Genomic DNA, 26,617 nt, shown 5'->3' with positions numbered 1-26,617 from the left:
GATTAACGACCAATGAGACAATGTGCGATGTATTAAATGGTCGCAAATCGAAGGCTCACAATCTCGGATTTAATTTGATACACAATCAAATTTAGCCCAAAGACAATAGAACAGTGACCTAATAGTATTCCTTAAGCTCTGTCTACACTCTCAAAGTAGTTTGACAAAAAAAAGTGTGATGTGCCTAAATATGGTAGTGATAATCAAAATATGGTACATCATGTCCATATATGGGCATATCACATTTTTTGTCACATAAAGTTTGATAGTGTAGACAAGGCTTAAGCTTTTTTTAAGGCTGAGTGCACTACTGGCGGGGGCGACCACAAGAAGAAGAACATTTAACTACTTATATATAGATAATCGATATGCACTTCATGCTATCAATAGCAATTAGCTGATTATAACTAGAAATTATATTTACAGTTCAATCAAAATCTCCAGTAAACACAACACATGTCATCTACAACAAATATGTTTTTATAATTGGTTCAAAGGTTGATTTACATTGATTCATATTGACCTGCTACTGCTGCTACTGTATAACAATATAATTTAAGTAGAGCTACATTATCACAACATGTCTGAAGCTTTTGCTTCAGAATCTAACAACTCAACGGGAAAATCTCGTTATGGCAGGCGAAATCTTTATCTTATGTTTGCATGTGTAGGACTTCTGGGCCTAGGGATTGGTTTGCTCTTTGCGTTCTTAACTTTTCCTGAAACTTTACGTAGCCCAGAGTGTATCGAGTATGGCGATGGCGGGAATGACGCTGACTGGGTCTCAGACAAGTTGATGAATTCGATAGTTGCTGAAAATATCGAAGAATATCTAAAGTGGGTTGCGTTTTTCTTTTATCGCCAATAATTGCAGGGAGATGTAAAATAAATATTTCACATCTCCCTGGTAATTGTACCCCGATTCCGCAGCTGTCACTAGGTATATATTAACTGATTATTGACAGTCACCTAGATAGGAGCAGCAAAATAAAACACTGATGGATTCTTTTCCTTTCGATGTTATAGATATTTCTCTTCCCGACCTCATCTTGCTGGGACACCAGCAGAGAAGGAGAATGCGGAATATGTTCGGGATAAATGGATTGAACAAGGAATGGACAACGCCAAGCTAGTTCCTTACAATGTCTACTTGTCATACCCCGATACAGACAATCCAAATATGGTAGGTTGAAATTTGAATATTTTAATATATTTAGTCATCGATTAATTAGATCCCTCCATGGTTGAAATAATACGTAATTGTTCAATTTGTTCAAATCTTAGGTGTCGATTCTGGAAAATGATGTCGAGATTTTCCGTACGCGAGAGCATGAGGATGTATTGAGGCCTGAAGATGACAACCCTGACATAGTACCACCTTTCAACGCCTATTCTGCTCAAGGTACAGTCGAGGTTAGTATCAACCGGTTATAGGCCTACTTCATTCCCGTATTACCAAAAACACTATACCATAACACAAACACAATTGCCAATATGAATTAAGCCTTCTTCATGTCCACACTAGGACAGTTTACCAACATTGTGTTTGCCACTGTTTCAATAAGTTTGTGGTGTCTGATCTAACATTATTTACTATATACAGGCTTTGTTGTTACCTTCTGTCAACTAGTTTCCTGCAGTTTGCAGAAGGTTGTCAACTGGATTACACTAGCAAACTTTGGAAAAGTTTCTTCCACGATCCAAGTTTGCTGAAGTTTGCAAACTAAAGTTAGTTTATCTAGTGTAGACATAAGAAAACACAGAGTTAAACACAAATGCATAGATATTGATATTTTAAAAATATTTTCTACCTGCATTTTGAAAAAATAAAGCAATATTCTAATAAAATATACACAATTTATGTGTCTGCCTTTGACGGATTATTCCATTTTGCTACAGGGTGATCTCGTTTACGTAAACTACGCAAGAGCCGAAGACTTTGAATACTTGGAGAAGAATCATACAAATATAGACCTTAAAGGCAAACTGGTAATCGCTAGATATGGAAAGATATTCAGAGGAAGCAAGGTAAACTAATTAATTTGTTACCAAATACACCTACTCCATTGTCATTAAGTCGGTTTTTATAATTGCAGTATAAATTTCCGACGGAAACTTAAACTGGTAATTTACTAAACCTAATCTATTCAACCAAAAGTCAATTCTGGAGAAATAAGTTCTCAATGAGGTGATATATTTCAACTATATACACATCTTCGACTCAGGTCCAGCATGCTGAAGCAGCTGGAGCTAAAGGGGTAATCCTCTACTCCGACCCAGACGATTACGCATCAGAGGAAGCGAAGGACGTTTACCCTAACGATTGGTGGCTACCAGGCTCAGGTGCACAACGTGGAAACGTGTTCGTTAGTGACGCAAAGGGTGACCCATTGACTCCCGGGTTTCCAGCTAACGGTATGTTTACTAAACTTACTACAATCACATACCATACCATACACGTTTGTGTAATTACCATATTCTGTCAGCTTTACATTAGAAAACACAACTTGTAATTTGTATTCCTAGATTACGCGTACCGATTATCGGACGAGAAGACAGCATTGACTAAAATACCAGTACACCCGATAGGATATGACGATGCTGAAAAACTTCTACGGTACGTACACTTATTATTTTGTACTATGCAGTCGTACGGATTTACTGAAAGCTATATTAATGCTGCAGTGTAGAATTCTGTAAACTATTGTTCTTTTTTTTTGTCAAAGTTTACTCAACTAAAAATGTACTCGAGTTTACGAACAAAAATGTTTGCCAGTTTCGAATTCTGCAAACTTGTTTTCTTCAGTTTGCCAAAGTTTGTCAACTGGTCAACACCAGCACAAAGTTTTTCTTGACAAACTTAGAATTTGCTCGAGTTTGCGAACAAGTTTTTTGCTTTGTAAGAGTTTGTCAATATGGTCTCTACACCAGAAAACTTTGGAAAAGTTTGTAAAACTAGGCTTTTGAAGTATTTCTATAAGTTGTTCACACCACTCTTCTAAGAGTTTCTTTTTTTTTTACAGGGAACTTGATGGGGACGATGTTCCCGAAGAATGGAGAGGGAAATTAAATGTCACCTACAAGTTTGGGCAAACTTTCAAAAATCCAAATAGGTAGATTCATAAATTTACACTAAAAACTCATTTTACCATGTTATGTTTGCATGCTAAAGAAATTGTTTTTGTCTAAATTCTATTACAGAAAAATTAAATTGAAAGTGTTATCAAAGAAGGAAGTTCGAACGGTGTATAATGTTGTCGGCATGATCAAAGGAAGCGTTGAACCAGGTAAACGTAATGGGAATTAAGATGACTAATCTAACATTTTACATTGTCAATAATTTATTAAACATATGTTATCAGTTAAGGATAAGATAAGATGAAACGATTCTACTAAAGCTGTTCAAACACATTTATCTTTTAAAATTAAATAAGTAAAAAATAAATGGCATGTTCAGTTGTTGTTTCTTGTTTTAAGATCGTTACGTCATTCTCGGAAACCATCGGGATGCATGGGTTTATGGAGCTATCGATCCATCGAGTGGCAGCGCAGCTATGATGGAGGTCACCAGTGCTTTTGGAAACCTTCTTAAAACCGGTGGTTAGTATAGTTTGATTCATAACGCGCGTTGGTTAGTGATGGTGGTGGCGGTGCTCCAGATGTAGATTGGCAAGATAATAGACGATCACCAAAGACATGTAATAAAGTTACCAAAACTAAGAAACAGTCCTCAGATACGACAAGGTTCCTCCACTGTGCTAGTTATACATGTCGTTCTTATCTTCTTTACACCTGAAGTGCTGTAATGGTTAAAGAGACAATCTCATTTTTCTATTTTTCAGACTGGCGACCAAGGCGCTCTATAATTTTCTGCAGTTGGGCCGCGGAAGAATACGGCCTACTTGGCTCAACTGAATATGTTGAGGTATAATACTACAGGAATCATTCGATACAGTATATCTTACAAAAGTATTACATACATTACAATCCATGAGAACCACAACGCTGTAGTTCATTGCCATTAAAATTGTTTCAAAATTGTTTTTCTGAGAATGTTGTTGTTTGTTTTCAGGATTTTCAGCGAGTGTTAGCCGAAAGAGGCGTGGTCTATATCAACGTTGATTCAGCAGTAACTGGTAACTACACTCTCCAAATGAAATCAAGCCCATCACTCAAGAAAGCACTGTTTAATGCTGCAAAGAAGGTACTACTTAGCCTACAATCCGTTTATTTTTTACAAAACGCGTTGCTTCAAACGCAAAAGAAAGAAAGAACATAAATAGAAAATATGTTGATGATGAAGAATTTATTTTTCCAAATCTACGTAGGTACCATCCCCAGACGATGGTTTTTCGTCAACATTTGATCTCTGGCTAAAACGCAACGCAGATTACGATGAACCGACGCTTCCATAGTAAGTACAGTCGAACCCTAGGCCTATATAAGAGGACACCTTCGGGCATAGCAGGGGTGTCCCCAGAATACGTCTTGACTGTAGTGTTAAAACCATTTAAGGAGAAGTTTCACAGTATGAAGTTACACATTTTTAATCTACCAGATTACGTCATCAATTCATGTCGTTTCTTGTTTTATTCTTGATCACAGTATAGGTTATTTGGGATCTGGAAGCGATTTTGCTCCTTTTATGTACCGGATTGGAATTCCCGGAACCGACATTTTTTGGATATTTGATCGCGTATGTATATGTATCTATAATCAATTTTCAAGTAATGTCATAGTACATTTTTTCTTTCCAGTTTTAATGTCATATATTCTGTTGTTTTTATATTTAAAAGAGGCTGTCATTATCGTCGTATCCAGTGTATCATTCCGTCTACGAAACGTTTTATCTCGTCAAATCGTTCCTGGACTGGGACTTCAAACGTCACCAGGCAGTAGCGCGTGTGTGGACAGAGGTTGCGCGCGATTTCGCAGACACCACTATCTTGCCAATAGACTGTGTGGATTATGTAAAAGAGATTCGTAGATCAATCAATTCTATTCAAAGTTTGTACGGAGATAACATGAATAAGCATGGAATTACATTTGGTAAGAAAAAAGAACATACGCTAAAATATTTTCATAAATTCACGTCGACAACAGTCTGCAAGCTCGAATACAATCTTAATTAAAAAATATACTCTGCTATTCTTTTTTTTATAGATGCCATGTTTTCAGCAGTCGATAATCTTACCAATGTAGCCACAGATTTTCACGCAAACATTAAGGACATGGACTTGTCAGAGTGAGTATTTAAGTTGTCAATAAAAAACTCAAGTTTTAAAAGTTGAATTATCGACGAGACAAATATATATGATGGAACATTTTTAATGTCATTTTAATGAAAGGAAGGAGGTATCTCATTTTACAGTGCTATAAATCAGGGTTGTTATTACCTTGCTATAAGCAAGGTAATTTAACAACAGAACACTGATCTAGTAACAGTCCTTTGATCTTATGTCTGGCTGCGACAAATACCAACAGTACTGTACTACTATTTATATTATGTATTCTGTCTGTTGAGAGAGGCTGATCGTGTCGCAGCCACAGATAAAGCATTTTATCCCCAGAGCTCAGCATCCTGCTAGATTGCCTTACTATAAGGCTGTGGAATGACATTCCTGAATGGATTAGGCATTGCCATACTATTAATTCTTTTAAAAAATCATTAAAATCATACCTTTTTGCTGAGGCATATGGTATTAATGAAGTATAAACAGTGTTGTAATTAGCGCCTTGAGCACTTTTAGTGGATATGTTTGATATGATATGATATTGTTATATTATATTATTATTATATAAGTAAGTTCATTCAAACCAACAGGGAACTCCGGAGAGCAAAGATCATTATCAAAACATCTGCAACCAGACATGATACAAGGAGAAGAAGTACCACCGATATGTTCCCTTTCTCAATTTACATTTTCGAATATTTCAAATTGAATTGCTTTTTACTTTCACAGTATTCTTTCAGTTCGAAAAGTGAATGATCAACTGATGTTATTCGAGAGGGCGTTCATAGACCCACTTGGTTTACCTGATCGAAAGTTTCTAAAGTAAGTTTTTCCAAACGTTTTTCGCTGACAAATTACGGTACTAAACAAAATATGGTTTGATTTTATTTCATTTTTTTCCTAGGCACGTTGTCTTTGCTCCGAGTAGCAAGAACTACTATGCAGGCGACGCGTTCCCGGGCCTCCTTGACGGTCTTTACCGCATCGACGAAGACCCAGACCAAGATGGCAGATGGGACGCAGTACGTGAACATATGGCAGTGGTAGCCTTTATGATCCAATCAGCTGCCAGTACTCTTAAAGACGTCACTGAATACTAGGATCGATTGCCAAGTTGTAATTAACAACATTGAAATATACTGGTATAAGTGCGCACATAAATGTGTACTATCTAACATTTTTATAGCAACAGCTTTTTCTTAATTAAGATATATGTTGGTATATTATAATTATGGATACTGAAATAAAAGTCGGCAACTTCAATCAAAATATCTGGTCTTAAACATCGACCTTACACCTATTAATGTCGTACTAAATCAATTTTATATTATGTATAGCGTATATAACCTACCATCATGGTAATACTAAAAAAAACTTTAAAGCATTACACTTGATTCTGATTGGATAAAAGATAGTAGAATAACCGTAATGATCTTTTCGCGCCTAATCGACGGGGTAGCACTCTTTGTTTATTGGTATAGCAGAGTGGCAGAGTATGACCTGGGTCTACACAGGGTCAAATACTGTCGATTAGATAATCTGATTTAACACACGAAATAGGTAGGCCTACGCGTAAACCAAGTTTCGCCATGAAAGACGACTTTGACGGCGTTGCCATTGTTGATGGCAACAAAAAGAACAACTTTATTACGCGGCATTTCATTCTTTTTACCGTCTGCCTGGGAGTGGTTTGTGTAGGTATCGGGCTTCTTATCGGGTACCTTACGTTTCCTAAAACACTACGAAGTACATCAGACCCTCACATAGGTGACCAGAAAGATCATGAGTGGGTATCAAAAACGTTGATGGATAATATTGACGCTGCCAAAATCGAAGAAAATCTGAAGTAGGTTCTAAATTTAAGCTTGTATTTGAGGATTGTAGGCCTATCATTAGAGTGAAACCCTTCCATTCAGGGGTAATTAAGGTTATTACTTGATAGTCACCCATAGTATCATTATTAAGGGTACATTGTTTTGGGTCCTCCCAAAAGGGTTCTTGTTCTATTGCTCCTCCTAATAGAGGTTCTATTGTTCATATTGCTCCTCCTAATGTTGAAGGTTCTATTGTATTTTGCAACCTCAAGAAGCTAAATTTGTTTTTAGATATTTTTCAAAACGTCCACATGTTGGTGGCACATTGGCTGAAAAAGAAAACGCCGAATACATCAAGAGTGTATGGCTGGAGCAAGGCCTAGACGATGTTCAAATACATTCATACACCCCGTATCTAGCCTATCCTGATATCAGTAACCCCAACAAGGTAATCAACCAATTATTTAATCTCTTATACAAACAGCATAAATGACAAACATACTAAATGGTCGTGGAAAATACGAAATACAAAACGTATGATCCATCTAGAAGTACAGTAGCACTGGAAGCGTTTCCAGAATCTTGAAGTTGGTCAAGAAAGAATCTATAATTTAGAAAGTAATAATGGGACTATCTCTTTTGAACTTTTAGTAAATTTACATTTCTGATTTCATCTATATGGGCTTGTAGGCTAAGTATAATTAGGCTACCTATGAACTCTGTTTTAGATTATGTAGGTAACTATACAATACGTACGGTATTTACTCTTTATGTTATCGATGGTTGTATAAATACACAGAATGTCAACCATTAGCTATATTGTAAAATTTCATCAGCAAAATTTAAATAGGTCCCCGAGCGTAAAAGAACACAGAGGTAGGCATAACACTATTTCCTCAACACACGAAAACGGGTGTAAAGTTTAGTTCCACTATAGGACGTAAGCCTAACGCAAGTGATTTTACCAATAAAAAGCAATGGATTATTCGTCGCTTGTCATTGGTCAACTCGCTTACGTTGCGTCTGCGTGATCGCGCCAAGCTTTAGTTGCTCGAGTGCGGACTGTATCGGTGAGCAAACGGGGTTGCGATGCGTGCGTTTTTTGACATTTTATGACACTACGTTTACCTGGAACGCATGCGGATTTATGATGAATGCGTGCGTGCCAACGTGGCTTTTTCTATACACCACATGACACATAGGCGTTTAGCTAACGATGACATTAATCATTACCACAGAAATGGCATGTTGTGTCTCAATATTGTAGTAATTTTGAAATAAGAATGTGTTCTTTTGAAGGTACACATCTTAGAAGACAATACAGTGATCTTCAGTACACGAGACCATGAAGATGTTTTAAGGCCAGAAGATGAAAACCCTCAAGCACTTCCACCCTTCAATGCGTATTGTGCAAGTGGAACCGTTGAGGTAAAGTATGACGTCACTGACGAGAAATAAGACAATATATCTCGCTCAAATTAAAGAATTCTTTCCGAATATCACTAAAAGAACACAATTTATTGATTATGATTATTCAAGACATTGTTTTCTTGTTAAATTAACAGGGAGAATTAGTGTACGTGAATTTTGGTCGTGAGGAGGACTTCATTTATCTGGCGGATAATAAGCCAGAAATCAATATCACAGGAAAAATCGTCATCGCTAAATTCGCAAAAGGTTTTCGAGGAACAAAGGTAAAGTACACACATCGGCTGCGTAGAGAGGGATTTGGAAGATGGAAACATGAATACGCATGCGTATAAGCTGACGCTTTCGATTCGCGCGAACAAATTCGCCTAGTGGAAAACCGGCTTTATGGAGTGGAAGCGCTGAAGGCGAATCGTCAAATTGTACTTTTATTTCTATAAGTACACATTATTCGGAAATTTACTAATGTTTCTTCTTAATAACAGGTGAAAAATGCCGAAAAGGCCGGTGCGATTGGGGTCATTCTTTTTTCTGACCCCGACAACTATTCACCAGGGGACACATTAGGGGGTTACCCTAATTCATGGTGGTTACCTCGGACGGGTGCTCAACGAGGCAACGTTTGGGTTAGCGATGCAAAGGGCGATCCATTGACACCTGGTTTTCCCGCCAACGGTAAGCTAATGTACAACTATATAAATTGTAGGCCTAAACTATTATGTTTTTCCAAACATCCATATCATAATGTTATATTACAAATAGATTATGCTTATCGACAAACGGAAGAACACGCAGAATTACCCACAATCCCCGTCCATCCGATATGCGCAGACGACGCAGAAATGTTATTGAGGTAATTACATAAACATATTAAAAACAAAATATAACATGTTAGGCCTATAATAAATTCTGTAATTGTTGAAGTAGTTTGGCGTAAAATAAACTTATAAAGACACAAGTATGATGATGATCCGTTTTCAAGTTGCCAAGTTAAATTTACATATGTAAATTAAATTTGAATACATCCATGCATGTAATTTATTTATTTATTTAAAATGACATTGACGGTTACAAAATGTCGTAATAGAGAAATGGACGGAGACGAAGTTCCTGACAGTTGGCAGGGAGCACTAAACGTTACGTACCGATTTGGTCCAACTCTTAAAAAACCAAATAGGTAAGATTTGAAATAATGTATGTTCCAAGAATGACTAATTTTTTTACCGACTTGCAAAATAGTGACGTCAGCAACAGCGAAAGCTTTAGAAGGAAAATAGTACATAATATAATGGGGTACATTTGGAACCCAAAATTGTCATCTCTGAATAGGGGTTGGTGTTCGTCTCACAGGTAAGTGTCCCTTGGTAGGGATATCCCCCTTAATAGGGGTGTCCACTGAAAATGTGCATGCCGTTGTAGCGTTGTCTCACAGAAAAATGTCCCTAAAGCGTGGTTCCCACTAGAACGAAACGCAGCGACGTATTGAGGTAAAGTGATGTATTGAGTAATCACAAGTGGGAACCGACGACGCAACAATGCTGCAAAATCGCAGGTTTGATTTCACGAAGGCGGGGGAAAACACAATAATTGGAAGGGCATTTGCTTACGTTGCGTAGGTTGCGTTACGTTGCGTCGCTAGTGAGAACCAAGCTTTAGGGTGTCCCTAGAGAAGAATGGTCTCTATTGTATTTAGGCTACTATAAAATGTAGGCCTACGCTTTAGTTTTAACAATGTTGTTCCTAATTAGTTCTAGTTTATACGATTAAGTTTAATCTTCTCTGCAGGAAAATTAAATTAGAGGTTATTGCAATTAAAGAGAATCGACCCGTGTACAATGTCATCGGCATGATCAAAGGAAATGTCGAACCAGGTGAGTATTACTTGTGAACTCATGATAATTAAAATAAGCAACTAACATGACACATGACAATGCATACAATTAATGTTAATATTTGCTAATTAGACAGGTATGTGCTTATGGGAAACCATCGTGATGCCTGGGTGTTTGGCGCCATTGATCCATCCAGTGGAACGTCTGCTTTGTTAGAAATGACAAGATCTTTTGGAAACTTGCATAAGAAACATGGTAAGGTACCCACTAGCGACGCAACGTAACGCAATCTACGCAACGGAAGCATATATCCTTCTAATAATTGTGTTTGCCCCCGCCTGCGTGAAGTCAAACCTGTGATGTTTGCAGCACTATTGCGTCGTCGGTTCCCACTTTGCGTTGCGTTCTAGTGGGAACCACGCTTTAACTAGTTACAGACATATGGTGGTTTTAGCAGATAAGGTAAAGTGAAGAGATCTAAATGTACTAAACAACCTCACGCTGACACGACAGACACAACAGTATTTTAGAAATAAAATAGGCTGACGGACTTTTACAACAACATTCTCGAGACAGAGAAGCAATTCAACAACACAAATGTAGATTTGCTGTTACTTTGTTTTTTTCAGGTTGGATACCACGAAGAACAATCATCTTTTGCAGTTGGGCAGCAGAAGAACCTGGTCTGCTTGGTTCCACCGAGTTTCTAGAGGTCAGTTTTGGACTCTTATTCTTCTAAAGCCAGGCCACATTTGACTGGACGATCATCGCTTGCAGAACCAATGCACGACACAGCAACCGAAAGTCATACATATTTATATGTTTGTTTTACAGGATTTCCAGAAAATCTTAGCCGACAGGACGGTGGTGTACTTTAATGTCGATTCTGCTGTAACGGGAAACTACACGTTTCAAGGAAAAACAACTCCATCTTTAAAGAAAGCAATAATTGCTGCCACTAAGAAGGTAGGCCTACATTTAATCTATTGATTTTTTAAAATAGTCATTGTAGGTAGTACGAGTAGGCCTATCCTTCAACAAGTAGATAGCGGTGTTGTAGTGTAGAGTTGCGCTCATCCTAATCACGTGCACCACATTCGCAACAGATCGAGGGTCTCCTATTCTGTCGAATAGTAGAGTTTTTTCACGAATTTATACGGTTTAACGTCCCATTTAAGGACGAGGCAACGAGAGTAAATAACATTTCTCCAGTACACGACCGTAATAATCCTTGTTTACTCGTGTGATATTATTTCTCTTAAAAAGGTTCCATCTCCTGATCCAGAATACGATACAACGTACGACCACTGGCTTGCAAAAGATGCAAGCTCCACATACGACAACGAACCATAGTAAGCAATATTCCAATTATGGTTTTGTCATTAGCTTTTGTGTCAATATCGTTTGATTTGGTTGTTTAATGTTTGTTTTCTTACGTTTGTCTTAGTGTACGAAACCTTGGTTCTGGCAGCGATTATAAACCGTATACATATCGTTTAGGAATACCTGCGGCAGACGTCCGTTGGCGATATCCTACTGTGAGTAACCATATTCGCACCTAAGTTCGCACTAATGTTATAGGCTACCTCTTGCACCTTTGAAGCAGACTATCACTACCACATGCGCGCAAACGTTAGTACTGGTAGTGCTTTGAAATCTTTGGTGCTACCCAGATGTGCGATTGGCGATTGGAAACTTCATATTTTTGTGGCTAGCACACGTCCCGTAGCAGCGATTTCCTTATTGTTTAACGTCCCATTCGAAGTGGCCACTCCTTGGCTTGTGTCACATAACTTGATGGCCAAATAGAAAAGAAACCGTTGAATAGCCGAACTTATTTTTGTCAAGATTACTTACTCTATACGGTATTCTCTTTAGGATCTTGGTCTTTCTTCACATCCCGTATATCATTCCGCCTACTCTACGTTTTATTACGTTAAAACGTTTCTCGACTGGGACTTTAAGCGTCATCAAGCCGTGGCGCGTGTATGGACGGAGCTTGGACGGGAGTTCGCAGACTCAGCAATAGTGCCATTCGACGGTGTGTATTACGCAGACAAAATAGTGAGGGGCATGGAGACAGTAAAGGAGCTCTACCAAACTGAGATGAACAAGAATGGAATTACCTTCGGTAAATTACTATTGTATATGGAACTCTCGATTATCGTCCACCTACTACTACTAGAATTTAACTTTGTTCCTACTGTAGGTCGGCCGACGGTTGCCAGTCGACGGTTGTCGGTCGACGGTTGTCGGTCGACAGACGACACGTCAATTGACACAGAATTTAACTTTGTTTCTACTGTAGGTCAGTCGACGATTCTCAGTCGACAGTTGTAGGTCGACGGTTGACGGCTGTCGGTCGACGGCTGTCGGTCGGTCGACGGCTGTCGGTCGATGGTCGATAGAGGTCGACGGCTGTCGTAAATCGAAAGCTCCTGATATGACATACGCACATTTCACAATATGAACTAAAAATCAATCAATACAATTATGTTTTTTTAAATTATGTTAATTTTTCGTTGTAGACGCTATTATGTCGGCCATAAACAATTTGACGGTTATCGCAGAAACTTTTGAAGAAAAAATATGGACACATCGGAGTGAGTTTTCCTGTATCAATATAAAAAACGCAAGATTTCTTTTATAACAAACAAAACAATACATCTTCAATCTGCTTCATAATCCTATAAACATTTTTCACAAGTATGTAAATGTCAAGGCAGTTTTATGACACCGATTCACGGAGTTTATTTTAAATAATTAATATATGTTCATATTTATGCTTTTCAGTTTACTTGATGTCCGTAAAGTCAATGACCAAATTATGTTGTTTGAGAGGTCGTTTATCGACCCACTTGGCTTACCCGGACGCAAATTTATGAGGTAAAAATATTATTGTATGACCGTGTACGCCATTTGGAAAATGAATTTTTTCTTTGAAACATATTTTATGACGGACTAATACATATTATTATCATATTACGCCACGTCAAAATATATATATTTATGATAAATAGGCAAACTACCTTAAAATGTCTTAACATGTTTCGAGAAACTATTCTCACAATCGTGATTTTAACTGGAAAGTTTGGTGGAATCATACATCATTTTTTTTATATATTAAACTAATGTACTATTTTGGTTTGATATTTGTAATTACAGTGCTACAGAACAAACTGTCATTTTTGGTGAAAAATTGCTAAGGCAGTGGGAAATCCAGAAACACATAATTTATTTTATTTATTTTATTTCGAAACCCAACCAACAACAAAAAGAAATTTGCTAGTAACAGGAGGGTTAATGTAGGATTGGAGAGGGCCGAAGTTTTAACAAATCATGATGACCACGCCCACCTAAATTTTACCTTTTTCAGGGTGGGATATCCGTCATTTTTTAGCATCGTATGTTAAATAAATCTACATCTATTTATTTTTCTATAATATTGTTCTTTTTATTTTATAGACATGTCGTGTTCTCGCCTGCGTTACACGGTGGGTCGCCTTTCCCGGGGATTCGTGACAGCATGTACCGCATTGAGTTTGACCCCAACCAGGAACAGAGATGGGAAGGCGTCAAAGAGCACATGGCCACTGTGGCATTCATGATCCAATCTGCAGCAAGCACACTCAAGGATGTCACAGAATTTTAAAAAATTCGTTTAAAGCTCTGTCGCACTATCAAAATAAAGTGTGATGTGCCCAAATACGGTGGTGATATGCCTAAATGTGGTAGTGATATGACATCATCATCATCACATTTTTTGTCACATTTTGTTTGATAGTGTAGAAAGAGCCTAGCTCTGTGCATGTTTAGGCCTATTTTAAGAGATAAAATATTACCCAATATTACCCCTTTTCTCTACCTCAGACATCACAGAAAATGTTTGACATTGCTCAAAAACTGAAGAGGCGTCGTTTCAAAATAAAACCCGGGTGTTAGTTAAACACTTCTACAATTATACTATTTAGAAAGTAGAAATTTAATAAAATTAGATTTTTGTTGTACAGTATATTGTCTTGTTTGTACAGCATATAATACCACAAAGAGGTTATATAATTAACTACAGGGGTAACTAGACGAGAGCGAAGTCTCCACAAAATGGTCGCTATTTATTATATAACCTCTTTGGGCATACCATATCTTGTTACGCACTGTAGTGTCTATACAAGATATGCTTTATAATACCAATTATTAGTGTTGTTAACTCACAGACAATATCATTATGTATCTGTTGTAGTAGATGATTGTTCTCTGTTTCGTATGACAAGCTCCTTGTATCCAGAACTCGAGTCAAATTCTCTTGTAAATTTCAGGCTTTTGAGTTCACCAACCACGAGCTCTATAGTTGTATACGTCTCCATTACCTCCATCACGTGACCTCCAAAGACCTATCATCAATTAAACAAAAAGTTGATGATCCCCTGTTTATTCAATTAATATTCAACTAGAACTACAAGGAAAGTTTTATTTGAATAGAGTCTAGGCATACCATAGAATTCTCATCTGATATAGAAGCATGAAGATGGAATGCATCTTGTGAAAGAGTTCCTGACAATGACACTATTTCATGAGGTTTGGTAAAGGTCTTCACCTGAAAAAAAAATCAACAAAAAACAAATCACATGGTACCATATTAAACGTATTAATATAAAAGATATTAATTATCAATCAATCAATTATCAATCAATTATTATGTGTGTGTGTTTTATTTTGTTTGGATGAGGATATGAAACTTTTTTATTGGTCTAATAACAGCTAGTCTAAAGCTCTGTCTACACTATCAAACTAGTTTGAAAACAAAATGTGGTAGTGATATGACATCATCATGTCCATCCATGGGCACACAAAGTTTGATAGTGTGGACAGAGCTTTATAATTAATACTGCCCTTTCATACTCACAGTTGTAGAATTAGCAGTGCGTAGCTTTATGAATTTGGTACTTCCTACACAAGAAACTATAATGGCTGCCTTCAGATCATTTTCAGTTACGAACAACTTGAGCCGTTTTATGAGGTCCTCGCCTGGTACCAGTCTCAAGGCATAGCACGACAGCTTATGAATAAGATGAACGATATTAATATTATTAGAACTCCACCACGAACTCAACTCTTGCAAACACACATTATCGATCAGTCATACCACCAGGTGTCAATCTATCTGTCTAATTATATATCGGGAGCATGCCCCACACCCACACAGCACACACTATACTTACCCTAAGCTAGGCCTATTATCTTATTCTTCTAATCTACCCTATCGTGGGACGGCTAAACTGGCCTGTAAAACGTTTTCTACAAAACAAAATAAAACAATTTAACTTACAGCAGAAGAATTCATATTGATGCTCTTAAAATATTTACTTTTGCCGCTGCTAAAATCAATGTTACGTAAGACGTACGTGAACGCGATTGTTGTCAGTAGATCGGTAAAGTTGTGTTGGAATAGCCATTTTGGAACTTCACAATGTTCTTTTTTTTTTCTAAAAGTATGGAGCGCGGAAAACGTCTCGCAATTTTGTATAATACTGTATTTAAACAAAAAAATTCCCAAAACAATTTGCATGTAGCGGATATCTGTAAAAGGGCTAATAAGAAACTAGGAATGATTTATAGATCTTTTAAATTCTTGAATAAAGATGGATTTTTGAAGCTGTATAAGTCTATTGTCAGGCCAACGCTTGAATATTGTAACACTGTTTATAATCCTATTAGAAAACGAGATCAGGATGAAATAGAGAAGGTCCAGCAAAGAGCAACAAGATTGATTCCTAGGTACCGAAATATCCCTTATGAACAACGTTTGAGAATTCTTGGTCTTCCTACTATGAGATATCGAAGGCAGAGAGCGGATATTATCCAAGTTTTTAGGATTGTTAAGGGTTTCGATCGTATCTCGATCAACACATTTTTTGAATTTGATCTAGAATCTCGGACCCGTGGACACACATATAAACTCAAGTTTAAAAGCTCTCGTCTTAATATTAGGAGGGACACCTTCTCCAGGAGAGTTATTCTCTTATGGAATGCTCTGCCTACGGATGTAGTTTCATGTGCTACGGTGAACTCGTTCAAAGCAAAACTTAACGTCGCATGGTCTAACCACCCGCTGAAGTTTTCACCCTATATTGAATATGATTTTATTGCTAAGAGGGGCTTTTAAGCACTGAGTGCTTCGCCTCGATCCCGTAGACGAAAGTGTACGGGAAACAAGTAAACAAGCAAGTAAACAAGTAAGAGTGTACATATAATATTAGAAATATGATAATTGTATACATTTTTCTTCAGTAGGTGTTAGTTATAATAATCTACTAAGAAATTACTAATGTCAAAATAATATGACGAGTTTTAATGTCTGATGCCTAAGACGTTCTCTGCGCCTCATAGAAAAATAAAAAGAGAATATTTCCAAAGTTCCAAAACGGCTATCCACATATACCTCCAACTTGGGAATGTCCCTTATTTAGTCACGTGCCTACACGTATCAGGTGATCAAAACAGATTCACTGTTGTTTTTTTTGCGCGATCGATCGGACTTCCAAAAACGGCCACTCACTGAATGGTCGAAATCTTTGTTATTACTATAACTTAGTTAGGCATATACTATAGGTAAGGTCTTTGTTACGTTAGGCCTATGCATTAACTAGGACGTAGGAGGACCAGGGCCCAGGCCTACACTACTAGAATAGAAAGAATCGGCTTATTATTAGCCAAGCAAGGCCTACCTACTAGGCCTACTACTAGCCTAGGACCTACCTACTGCCTGGCTGGGCTTCTCTGCACTCACAAGGAAGTCAACATGCAGTTTCAGTAAGCTACACGTAGCCTGTAGGCTTGTTATAGCCATGGAGTAAAGGTTTACTCCATGGTTATAGTAGTGGGTTCACTTACAATACATTCATTCAAATTGTTTTGAATGTCTTTTGTGAAAACCTGGGCGGGCTGGACTAAATAATAATTAAAATATTTAAAAAAATATTTTAGAATACTGTTATGTATGACATTTTATTTACATGTTTTATAATAATTTAGATTAGTGTGCTGCAGTCTGCAGATCTAAAATAATGGACGTATTAAACGGTTTGCTTATCCCCATCCTTCTTAGTTGTACCGTCTGTTATAGTAATGATGTTCGTCACATTCAGTTGCAACCTGAACAAATACACTTATCTGCTACAGGTGTGTTTTAAGCTCTTTCTACACTATCAAAAAAAGTGTGATGTTCCCAAATATTGTAGTGAATATGTCCAAATATCATGTCCATATATGGGCACATCACATTTTGTTGTCACACACAAGTTTGATAGTGTAGACAAGAGCTTCATTTATTTATCTATACACTACTTGTTTTTAAAATTTATTTTAAAATAAAAATAAATAAATATAATCAGGAATTTCTACCCTAGTGACAGTTTTAAAGACAAATCAATTGTTATGTAATTCCTCTATTGTTTCAAGATTTACATTTATTTAAAAAAAAATATATCATAAATTATGTCTATTGTAGATTAATTAAATATTGCGTGAGCTCTCTTAATCATGTACCAAAGTGCAATTTATAGATTAATAATTTTGAATTACAAATTGAAATATGGAATTAATTTAAACACTAGCCAGATAGCTATCACTATAAATATGAATAACTATAAAAAGAATTTGCAGAAAAATGTGGTTTATCAGTATCAGAAAGGTTAATTTGATTAATTTTTAAAAATTGTTACCAGGAAATGCGGATGAGATGATGGTTACGTGGAGCACAGTAAACGATACAAAGGCATCACTGGTAAGGTTCGGCAAAAATATCACACTTAATTTAGTTGCCAAGGGAACTAGTAGTATATTCGTCGACGGTGGACCTGAGAAAAGGTCACAGTTCATCCACAGGGTCAAGCTGACTGGACTGAGCCCTGCACAAATTTATTGTAAGTATTTTAGTTTTATTTTTACACACAATAACATCACACATTCATTAAATTCAAATCATTTATACAGTATTTTTTTAAAATACATTATTCATGATATAAAATTGAATGAATACATAATTATGCATAAATAAATATGTAATTTTCACTTTCTATAATAACTCACAAATGCTTAAGGTTTCAATAATAGATTTTAGTGATAAAAAAATATTTTAAAAATAGATATTAGTGTTTTTATAATTTCAATTTTATAGTACAGTACCTACAAGAAATAATATTAATTATTATTATTAAAAATTATTAAACAAATGTACAAATTTCAGATTATCATTGCGGAAGTGAAGAAGGATGGAGTCCGCTATTCTTTTTTAAAGCTTTTCCAAATACCACAGACTGGAGTCCTCGATTCGCTATGTATGGGGACTTGGGAAACGAGAACGCACAGTCACTGAGTCGACTACAAGAGGAAGTACAGAAAGGAATGTACGACACTGTATTCCATATTGGTAAGTAATAAAAAAGATGGAAAAAAAGAATGACAAAATAGCAACAAAACAAACAAAGCATAATAAACTGAATGGTTCAGTAATTGCTTGGAATGTTTATAAATTGATTTTATTTATGACTTTTGAATAGGTGACTTTGCATATGAATTGGAGGAGGATAATGGGAGAGTGGGAGACATGTTTATGCGTCAAATAGAATCAGTAGCAGCGTATGTACCGTACATGACGGCGGTAGGCAATCATGAAGCATCTTAGTGAGTCTCCCTTTGCAGTTTGAAATCCAAATTACAAAAAACAAGGCAAACAGCCATTAAGTCGCGTGCTACAATGCATAGTGATACCGGACCGACAGACAGACAGACCGACCAACATAGTGAACTATAGAGTCGCGTCCACGCGACTAAAAATAATGAAATACCATATATATCCTCTGGTATAATCCCACCCCTACTAGAACACAAAATTATGCCAACTTTGGGAATGGAACTATACCCTGGGAAAAAATGATTGGTAAGCATTTCTTGTAAAAACTCATCTGAACAGGATAAAGAGAGAGAGGCCTACATCCAGACCAAAAGTAAATACTGATACTATACCCGGGGATATGCCTTAAAGTAGGGGGTGGGATTAAACCTGAAGTGGGAGGATATAATGTGAGCTTTTTTTGCATTGTGAATGGGTTAGTTATTTTAGTTGGTACATACAGTATTATATCACATATATAATTTTAACAAAATGTTTTCTTCTTTTCAGCAATTTTTCACATTACAAAAATCGATTCACAATGCCAAATTTTGCAGAAACAGCTAATCTATGGTACAGGTACTGTAAGCTCAGTTATTGTTTTATCTACTTCCATATATCCGATTGTCTCTCAATCATTCCCTTCATTCATCCAATCAATAATTTTTCTTTGCGTTTTATATTATAATTAGTTGGGATATTGGTCCAGCACATATCATTGTTTTCTCAACTGAGGTTTACTACTACTTTCAATATGGACTGTTTTTAATCACACATCAATTGAACTGGCTCAAACAAGACCTTGAAGCAGCCAATAAGAATCGAGTTGAACGACCCTGGGTCATCACGATGGCTCATCGACCGATGTATTGTACCGATACTGATGGAGATGATTGTTCGAAACGTTACAACATCGTTAGTACAGTTTCCTTTATTTTCTTTAATCAGCAATGCATATAAGTCAAATATTCTTTTTCCGATATGGTGCTATTATGACATCATGAAATATTTGGTCTATCCACAAAAACGCCTCCAAATGATGTAACCAAATCAAAAGCTATGTCTATGTACCTAAATATGGTAGTGATATGCTTAAATATGGTAGTGGTATGACATCATCATGTCCATATATGGGAACATCATAAAATTTGCATTGAAATAAGTAAGTATAGCTAATTTATTTAAATATTAATTGTTTTTACAGATAAGGGATCAGCTTGAGGAACTGTTTTATGACAGTGGTATGTATGTCAATATTATACAACTTAAACTCGTAAACATAAAAGATTGTGAAGATCCCTTTCTGTATTGAACACCAAAGCTGTCCCCCTCACATGATATTACTATTATTATTGATTGCAAGTTTTATATTTTGATTACTTCAGGCGTAGATATTGAGTTCTGGGCACATGAACACACCTATGAGAGGCTTTTACCTGTATACAAAGGAAAGGTATGACGATAGAATCCCCACTTAATATTGTTAGGCTTACGAATACAATTCATGTTTTGGTAAAGTATGTTTGTTTTGTTCTGTATGTCAACTGTTGCATGTAAACAGAGAAAGTCAGATTACATTCTAATACAAAGTTCATATTTATATTTACAGGTGTTCAACGGTAGTGCTAGCGCCCCCTATACAAACCCCAACGCACCTGTGCACGTAGTAGCTGGTTCTGCTGTAAGTATATTGTTTCCATTTACAAGTTACAATACAATCTCTAGAAATTTATTTAGAAATGTTGACCCCTGCCCTATTTAATAGAAATAATTTGATTTTTTCAGGGTTGTAGAGAATTGCCCGATAAATTCACTCCAGTACCCGCTCCATGGGATGGGTTTCGTTCCCGAGACTATGGCTATTTGACATTGACCTTGACGAACAAGACACATGCTCACTTCCAGCAAATATCAGATGATCAGGTATGAATTCATAAAACTTATTTATAAAATTTTGACCTAAAAAATGTTTTTTTTGTCTAGAAAAAAAAATGGTGGTGGTGTTATGTTAATATATGGCATTGCATTATTATTTATACCTTTGAATGTTGTTTGCTAATTACAGGGCGGGAAGGTGATTGATGACTTCTGGGTAATAAAGAACAAACATGGACCTTACGGCTCAGATTAATTATGTTTTAATGACAATTTTATACAATAAATTATCAAAATTGATAATTGTATTTTTAGAATTGTTTTTTTTAATGCAGCAGCTGAGGAGTAGAAGGGTGGATAAAATTAATAATTTTATTAACGATTTTATCAAATAATGAAATAAATGTTTTATAATTACTAATACTGAAATAGCGATAGTAGAATTGGGTGAAAAAAAAAACCATGTTTTTAAAATATTAAGAATCTAAATCAACTGAAATACTTTTTAAAATTGCAATGTTACCGGTTTATGTCAATGATACATTGTATAAAGGAAATTAATGTAAGTAGTACTGTATGTACATTTTAATGTAAATAGTGTAATCAAATATGATTCAGATTCAGATTCGATTTATGTATAAATAATTGCCAATTAACTGTAAGTTTTTTAATGCAATGTTATAATATGCAGGAAATACAGTATATATATATCATTTGTAAGTTTTACTAGTTATTAAATTATTAAATATTGTAAATGAAAGCAATACTGATACTAATAAATGCCAAATAAATTATAGAGAACAATTGTCTTTCTACATATTATTTTATATAGTAAATACACTAACTAATGCAGCAAAAATATATATGTGTTGTTACACAAGATAATAAGAGATTTCAATACTTCTTGGTACTAAACATTTAAAATAAATGACAACACCTTTCAGATGTTCTCACTTCATATTTCAGAAAACTCACTCAGAAGAACTGACTCAGAAAAAGAATTGTCCAGTTATACTCGCCCACACCAATAACTGTATTGCAAAGTCAAAAAATTAAAAAATTAACTTTAATATAAAGCAATTTATACAAATTTTGGAAGTACTGTGGCTCAGTGGGCACTATTTTTCATATTGCCATGGCAGCTGCTATTAGAAGAGGCCTATTTCAATTAGTGCCTTTTATAATAAAAAGTAAGGTGACAGGATATAAAACTAACAAGGATATAAAAACTAACAAACAAATAGTATTGCATTGTATCTTGCTTAAAATAGACAATTTCAGTCGTTAAATTCCCTGAAATATAGTAAGGTTAAAATATTTTCTGTGTATATAAAAATATATATATTATATACATTTCCTATTAAAATGTATACATATAAAATACCTATAAATATAATACTAGTAGTAGAAGTACCTAACCTCAAAAAGCTGCCTGTGGATTCCTTTATAATATGTATGACTGACCAATCACATTGGCTTGTTTTGAAAAGAGAAGACAAAAATATGGAAGACTAAAGTACTACAATAATACTCCCACTTATCTGCAGAACTGAAAGACAGAAAATGACCTGATTTGACCCTGGCAGCCTGATAATGACCTGATTTGACCTTACTATTCATATAATCCATGTCTGTCTTTGACAATCATCATGTTATCTATAACTTTTCCATCCTAAAATACAACAAAAAATGAAAAACATATTCATTAACTTATATATTTGTCATTTTATAACTAGTTTTTAGTACCTCATTATTTCTAAGTACTACTACGATCTTCCCCCTCCCCTCCCCAATTTTTCTCAACACCCACCCCACTGCTTTATTTACCTGATTATCCGATACTTGCTCGAAGTAAAGGTGTGTTTCGTTGATGACATGCATTCTGCTGTAACCATAGTCCCTTGATCGGAAGGCATCCCAGTCCATCTTGCGTATTTTAAGCGGTGTTCTTAGTTCCCTGTTTCCCTACAAAATGATAAAAACACAAAAGGTTACACCTCTTATGCTAATTGTGAATATAAATATGCAAAACAATTCCTTTACTTTGTAAAATGATACTTACAGGTGAACCGGTTATTATATGAACAGGTGCGCCAGGGTTAGTATATGGATTTTCATAGCTTCCATTGTACACCTAAACAAATAGAAAGTTGCAAACAAATTAACATGTCTGATGTCTTTAGCTACTACCGGAGCAAAGTGACTAGTAAGAGAAGACTAGCAAATCTTGTTAAAACACCATAATTATACACCTATACAAATACAAAAATGGAAACAAATAATTAATATGACTGTAGTTTAAAACAAAGTTAGTGTGGTCATGCAAGATGAAGAAGAATATTCCATGTCTTAAGCTACTACCGGAGCAAAGTGACAGGTAAAAGAAGACTAGCAAAACTTGTTAAGACACTATACTACCATTTTACACCTATAAAAAGATGGAAACTAATTAATATGACATGTAATTTAAAATAAAGAACTTTTAGTTATGGCCATGGGAGATGAAGGAGAATATTCCAAGTCTTAGCTACTACCGGAGCAAAGTGACTGGTAAGAGAAGACTAGCAAAACTTGTTATAAGACACTATAATCCCACTTTACACCTATACAAATACAAAAATGGGAAAAAACTAATATGACATTTAATTTAAAACAAAGTTAGTTATGGCAATGGGAGATAAAGAGAATATTCCATGTCTAAAGCTAGCTACTATCACTGAGAAAGTAGCAATACCGTAGCAAAGTGACTGGTGAGAAAAGACTAACAGAGCTTTAAAACACTACTCACTGTATTGTTGTACACTGGATACATTCGTTCATATGCATGTTCATGGCCATATATCTCAAAATCAACTCCTAGAATAAGAAAAAAATGTTTGAAAACTGCATCATTATTGTGTCTCATTATGTAAAAACATTACATCATATCTTTACTTACAATAAACGTAATATTAATTAATATTTTTCTTAGAAAAATTAAATTAAGAAATTAAATTGTCTATTTACCATACTTGTAAAACAGATCTTCAAATGCTCCTCTTATCTAAAAATTAAAAAATCCAGATTTTTAGAAACAGAGCACGAAGGAAATTCACATAAAACTTTACTTTTATAAATGGGGGAGGGGGTGAGAAGTGAGAATAATCCATTTAAAAAATGTTCCTAACCCTGACCCTAAAACATAACCAAATATACTAAAAAAATATATACTAAACATAATAAAATATGAGTACCAAGGTTTCTCTTTTGTGACAATCTAGACCATAACCTGAACAATACATTGGCCTATGACCTATTGTGATGATCCATGGCTGGTTCTTGCGATTCTTATTAGCTTCCTGTTTGGGGGAATAAAAAACAATCTATTGAAAAGCTAAAAATAAATATAGTATTACCAAATACTAGGGTCTTACTTTTCTTTTTGAAAATAACTATATTATCATATACTGTACATAATTTTCAGTTTTGTTTTCTTTTTTTTTATGCATTGTTTAAGTATCCTGTACTTTTTAATCACTGATTTAATTGTTTTCATGACACAACTTTAGTTTTGTTTCTGTATATATTTATTATTTTCTGTTATTTATCATTATTCTTGAGCATAAACTAATCACCTTGAGGTCTTGTTCAAGCCATTGAAACTGTTCATCAATGAGAAATTCGCCATATTCTTGGTAGAAGATTACCTCAGTGGAGAACGATATGATATGAGCAGGACCTATGTTCCAACTACAACAAATCATTGATAGCACATTAACCACATGTTTCAACAACACAACACGATTTTGAAATAGGGATGTGGGGGGCTGGCAGGCCTAACAATTGTAAAACAAAGCACTGAACTTAAATTTATTTTCTTTTGCATTGTATTTTCCAAGATTTAAACCAATGTATGGAATAATTGTTCTAAAACTGAATTGAAGATGTAACTTACCTAAACCACAAATTCTCAGTTTTTTCGTACATTGGCATAGTAAAACGATTCTTGTAGTTAGAAAAATTACTGCAAATAGATCAAAATATACAAATGAATATATAAAGTGGGTTGAGCATTCATTATACAGGTGTTAGTTCATATGTCATTCATATGTCATAGGTGGACAACTTACTACTTTTGTTCATGGTTTCCAACACATGTCATGTACGGTACATAAGCGGCAATAGGTTGTATCTGACGCATAAAATCATTTCCTACCTTCCCATTCTGGGAATCTAAGTCATATGCAATATCACCTAAATTAAGGAAAAGAAATACATACAAAAAATCACATTGAATTTCAAGAATATATTCAACTTAAAATATACAAATTAATCTAAAGCTCTGTCTACTAACTATCAAACTAGTTTGACAAAAAAATGTGATGTGCCCATATATGGAAATGATGTCATATATCACTATCATATTTTGTACTTTTTTTGTCAAACTAGTTTGATTGTGTAGACAGAGCTTAAGAGTAATAGTTATCATTTTCAACATCATTATTTACCTACCGACATGGAGTACAGCATCATAGAGTCCACTCTGTGTCTCACGTTGCAGCCTCATCATTGAACGGGCATTAGCGTTTCCTAAATCACCATAAACTGCAAATTTCGGACTCCAACTTTTGCTAGGTTGGCTGTGAAACCAAAATATTTGACTCCATCCTGATGGTCCTCTACAATGGTAAACTAAAAATAAATAAATTTGTTTGTAGTGTATAGCAAAAATCAGAAATTATGTTAGATATTTCAAAATAGAAAACAATTGACACATACAGTATGCTTTATCTGGTTCAAGCGCATTCAATTTGACCCGATGTATATATTGCACTCTTTTCATTATTCCTCCATCTACAAACTTTGTTGTCGTTCCGGTTGCGTTTTTGTTTAGCTTTAAATCTTGGCCGTACTCGACTACTGCTATCGTATCTATCATGCTACTCCATGTCACCATCATCTCGTTAACTTCATCTATAAAATAAGGTTTTCATTAATAATAATAATAGTTCATTCTTATATAGCGCATATCAGCAAGTTCTCAATGCGCTGCACATTACCCTGGTCATTTTTTGGATCAAACACGTATGGAAACATACTCCTATAATAATGCAGCTAGTAATCAGCACAAGGTTGTGTCTTGGTTTTACTAAAATAGTAATGAACGCAAATAATTTGACTAATCACTAGTGTAGTAGCAGATCTCCCAAAATATGTGATTAATGTCACATTGTACTGAGAAACTTAGATGGGTCCACTACTGCTCCACAACCTCTACAACAACCACTGAAAGAGTTATCTGAGGCTCTCTTGTTTAAAAAACTAAAAAAATTAATTCATTCATTCATTTAAAAAAAAAAATTAATTTATTATATTATTTATTTTAATTAGTCCCCTATTAAATCAAAATTGATAAAGACTGATCCATTTAAAGAATTAACATGACACGAAAATTGCAGTGCCTTGTTTTTTACTGTACTCTTCACAAATCCATGCAGCCTTAAACTGTTCTGATCCATCCGGTCGATTTTATAGGAGGCGGAATGGGTGAATGAGTCACAAATAACCTAGGCCTAGGCTCATCACACATAACGATGCCTATAATAATTATGCCTTGCCTTTCCTCCCGTGGAAAATTACTTACTGGTAAATGACAGGTGAATTTGTTCAGGATAAACATCATCTGCTTTGCAATCAGATAAAATAAAAGAATTTACAAAAACAAGCAGTATTATTAACATGTTACTTTTTACTACAAACAAAATGTAGAGGCTCAAAAGTATT

At 35.4% G+C, this 26,617-nt stretch overlaps 4 protein-coding genes across 6 annotated transcripts; 3 read left to right on the top strand and 1 right to left on the bottom strand.

Annotated features, from left to right (window-relative positions):
- Positions 1-549: 549 nt before the first annotated feature.
- Positions 550-6,402, top strand: LOC144851521 (N-acetylated-alpha-linked acidic dipeptidase 2-like). Its single transcript, XM_078709030.1, has 17 exons — positions 550-837; positions 1,027-1,183; positions 1,285-1,413; positions 1,900-2,028; positions 2,226-2,415; positions 2,527-2,617; positions 3,024-3,113; positions 3,202-3,287; positions 3,478-3,600; positions 3,843-3,925; positions 4,073-4,204; positions 4,329-4,414; positions 4,606-4,696; positions 4,797-5,049; positions 5,164-5,245; positions 5,964-6,056; positions 6,139-6,402. Exons 1-17 carry the CDS (start codon positions 581-583, stop codon positions 6,332-6,334), a joined length of 2,268 nt encoding a protein of 755 aa, XP_078565156.1. The 5' UTR covers positions 550-580; the 3' UTR covers positions 6,335-6,402.
- Positions 6,403-6,730: 328 nt separating this feature from the next.
- LOC144852363 (N-acetylated-alpha-linked acidic dipeptidase 2-like) lies at positions 6,731-14,320 on the top strand. Its single transcript, XM_078710149.1, has 17 exons — positions 6,731-7,080; positions 7,340-7,496; positions 8,348-8,476; positions 8,614-8,742; positions 8,962-9,151; positions 9,239-9,329; positions 9,564-9,653; positions 10,262-10,347; positions 10,441-10,563; positions 10,938-11,020; positions 11,143-11,274; positions 11,575-11,660; positions 11,756-11,846; positions 12,187-12,439; positions 12,837-12,915; positions 13,102-13,194; positions 13,774-14,320. The coding sequence occupies exons 1-17, from the start codon at positions 6,824-6,826 to the stop codon at positions 13,958-13,960; spliced, it is 2,256 nt and encodes a 751-aa protein (XP_078566275.1). The 5' UTR covers positions 6,731-6,823; the 3' UTR covers positions 13,961-14,320.
- Positions 14,316-26,606, bottom strand: LOC144851968 (acid phosphatase type 7-like). 3 transcript variants are annotated; one of them, XM_078709644.1, is made up of 13 exons: positions 26,478-26,606; positions 25,613-25,807; positions 25,346-25,525; positions 24,964-25,087; positions 24,789-24,857; positions 24,469-24,583; positions 24,088-24,192; positions 23,861-23,897; positions 23,643-23,710; positions 22,917-22,988; positions 22,682-22,819; positions 14,801-14,902; positions 14,316-14,699 (listed from the first exon to the last, which is right to left on the bottom strand). In XM_078709644.1, the coding sequence occupies exons 1-13, from the start codon at positions 26,572-26,574 to the stop codon at positions 14,532-14,534; spliced, it is 1,470 nt and encodes a 489-aa protein (XP_078565770.1). In that variant the 5' UTR covers positions 26,575-26,606; the 3' UTR covers positions 14,316-14,531. The 3 variants fall into 3 exon arrangements, with proteins under 3 accessions (XP_078565770.1, XP_078565772.1, XP_078565771.1); XM_078709646.1 differs by lacking the exons at positions 14,316-14,699; positions 14,801-14,902 and adding an exon at positions 18,597-18,687; XM_078709645.1 differs by lacking the exons at positions 14,316-14,699; positions 14,801-14,902 and adding an exon at positions 21,769-22,526.
- LOC144851969 (acid phosphatase type 7-like) lies at positions 17,341-21,828 on the top strand. Its single transcript, XM_078709647.1, has 11 exons — positions 17,341-17,487; positions 18,033-18,230; positions 18,554-18,736; positions 18,867-18,990; positions 19,490-19,558; positions 19,672-19,894; positions 20,184-20,220; positions 20,365-20,432; positions 20,589-20,660; positions 20,765-20,902; positions 21,045-21,828. The coding sequence occupies exons 1-11, from the start codon at positions 17,373-17,375 to the stop codon at positions 21,108-21,110; spliced, it is 1,293 nt and encodes a 430-aa protein (XP_078565773.1). The 5' UTR covers positions 17,341-17,372; the 3' UTR covers positions 21,111-21,828.
- Positions 26,607-26,617: the final 11 nt, after the last annotated feature.

Source organism: Antedon bifida, chromosome 9 (genome assembly GCF_963402885.1).
Source record: "Antedon bifida chromosome 9, ecAntBifi1.1, whole genome shotgun sequence".
NCBI lineage: Eukaryota > Metazoa > Echinodermata > Crinoidea > Comatulida > Antedonidae > Antedon > Antedon bifida.
Note: the sequence above shows the minus strand (reverse complement) of the source record. Positions and strands in the feature narration are given on the sequence as shown.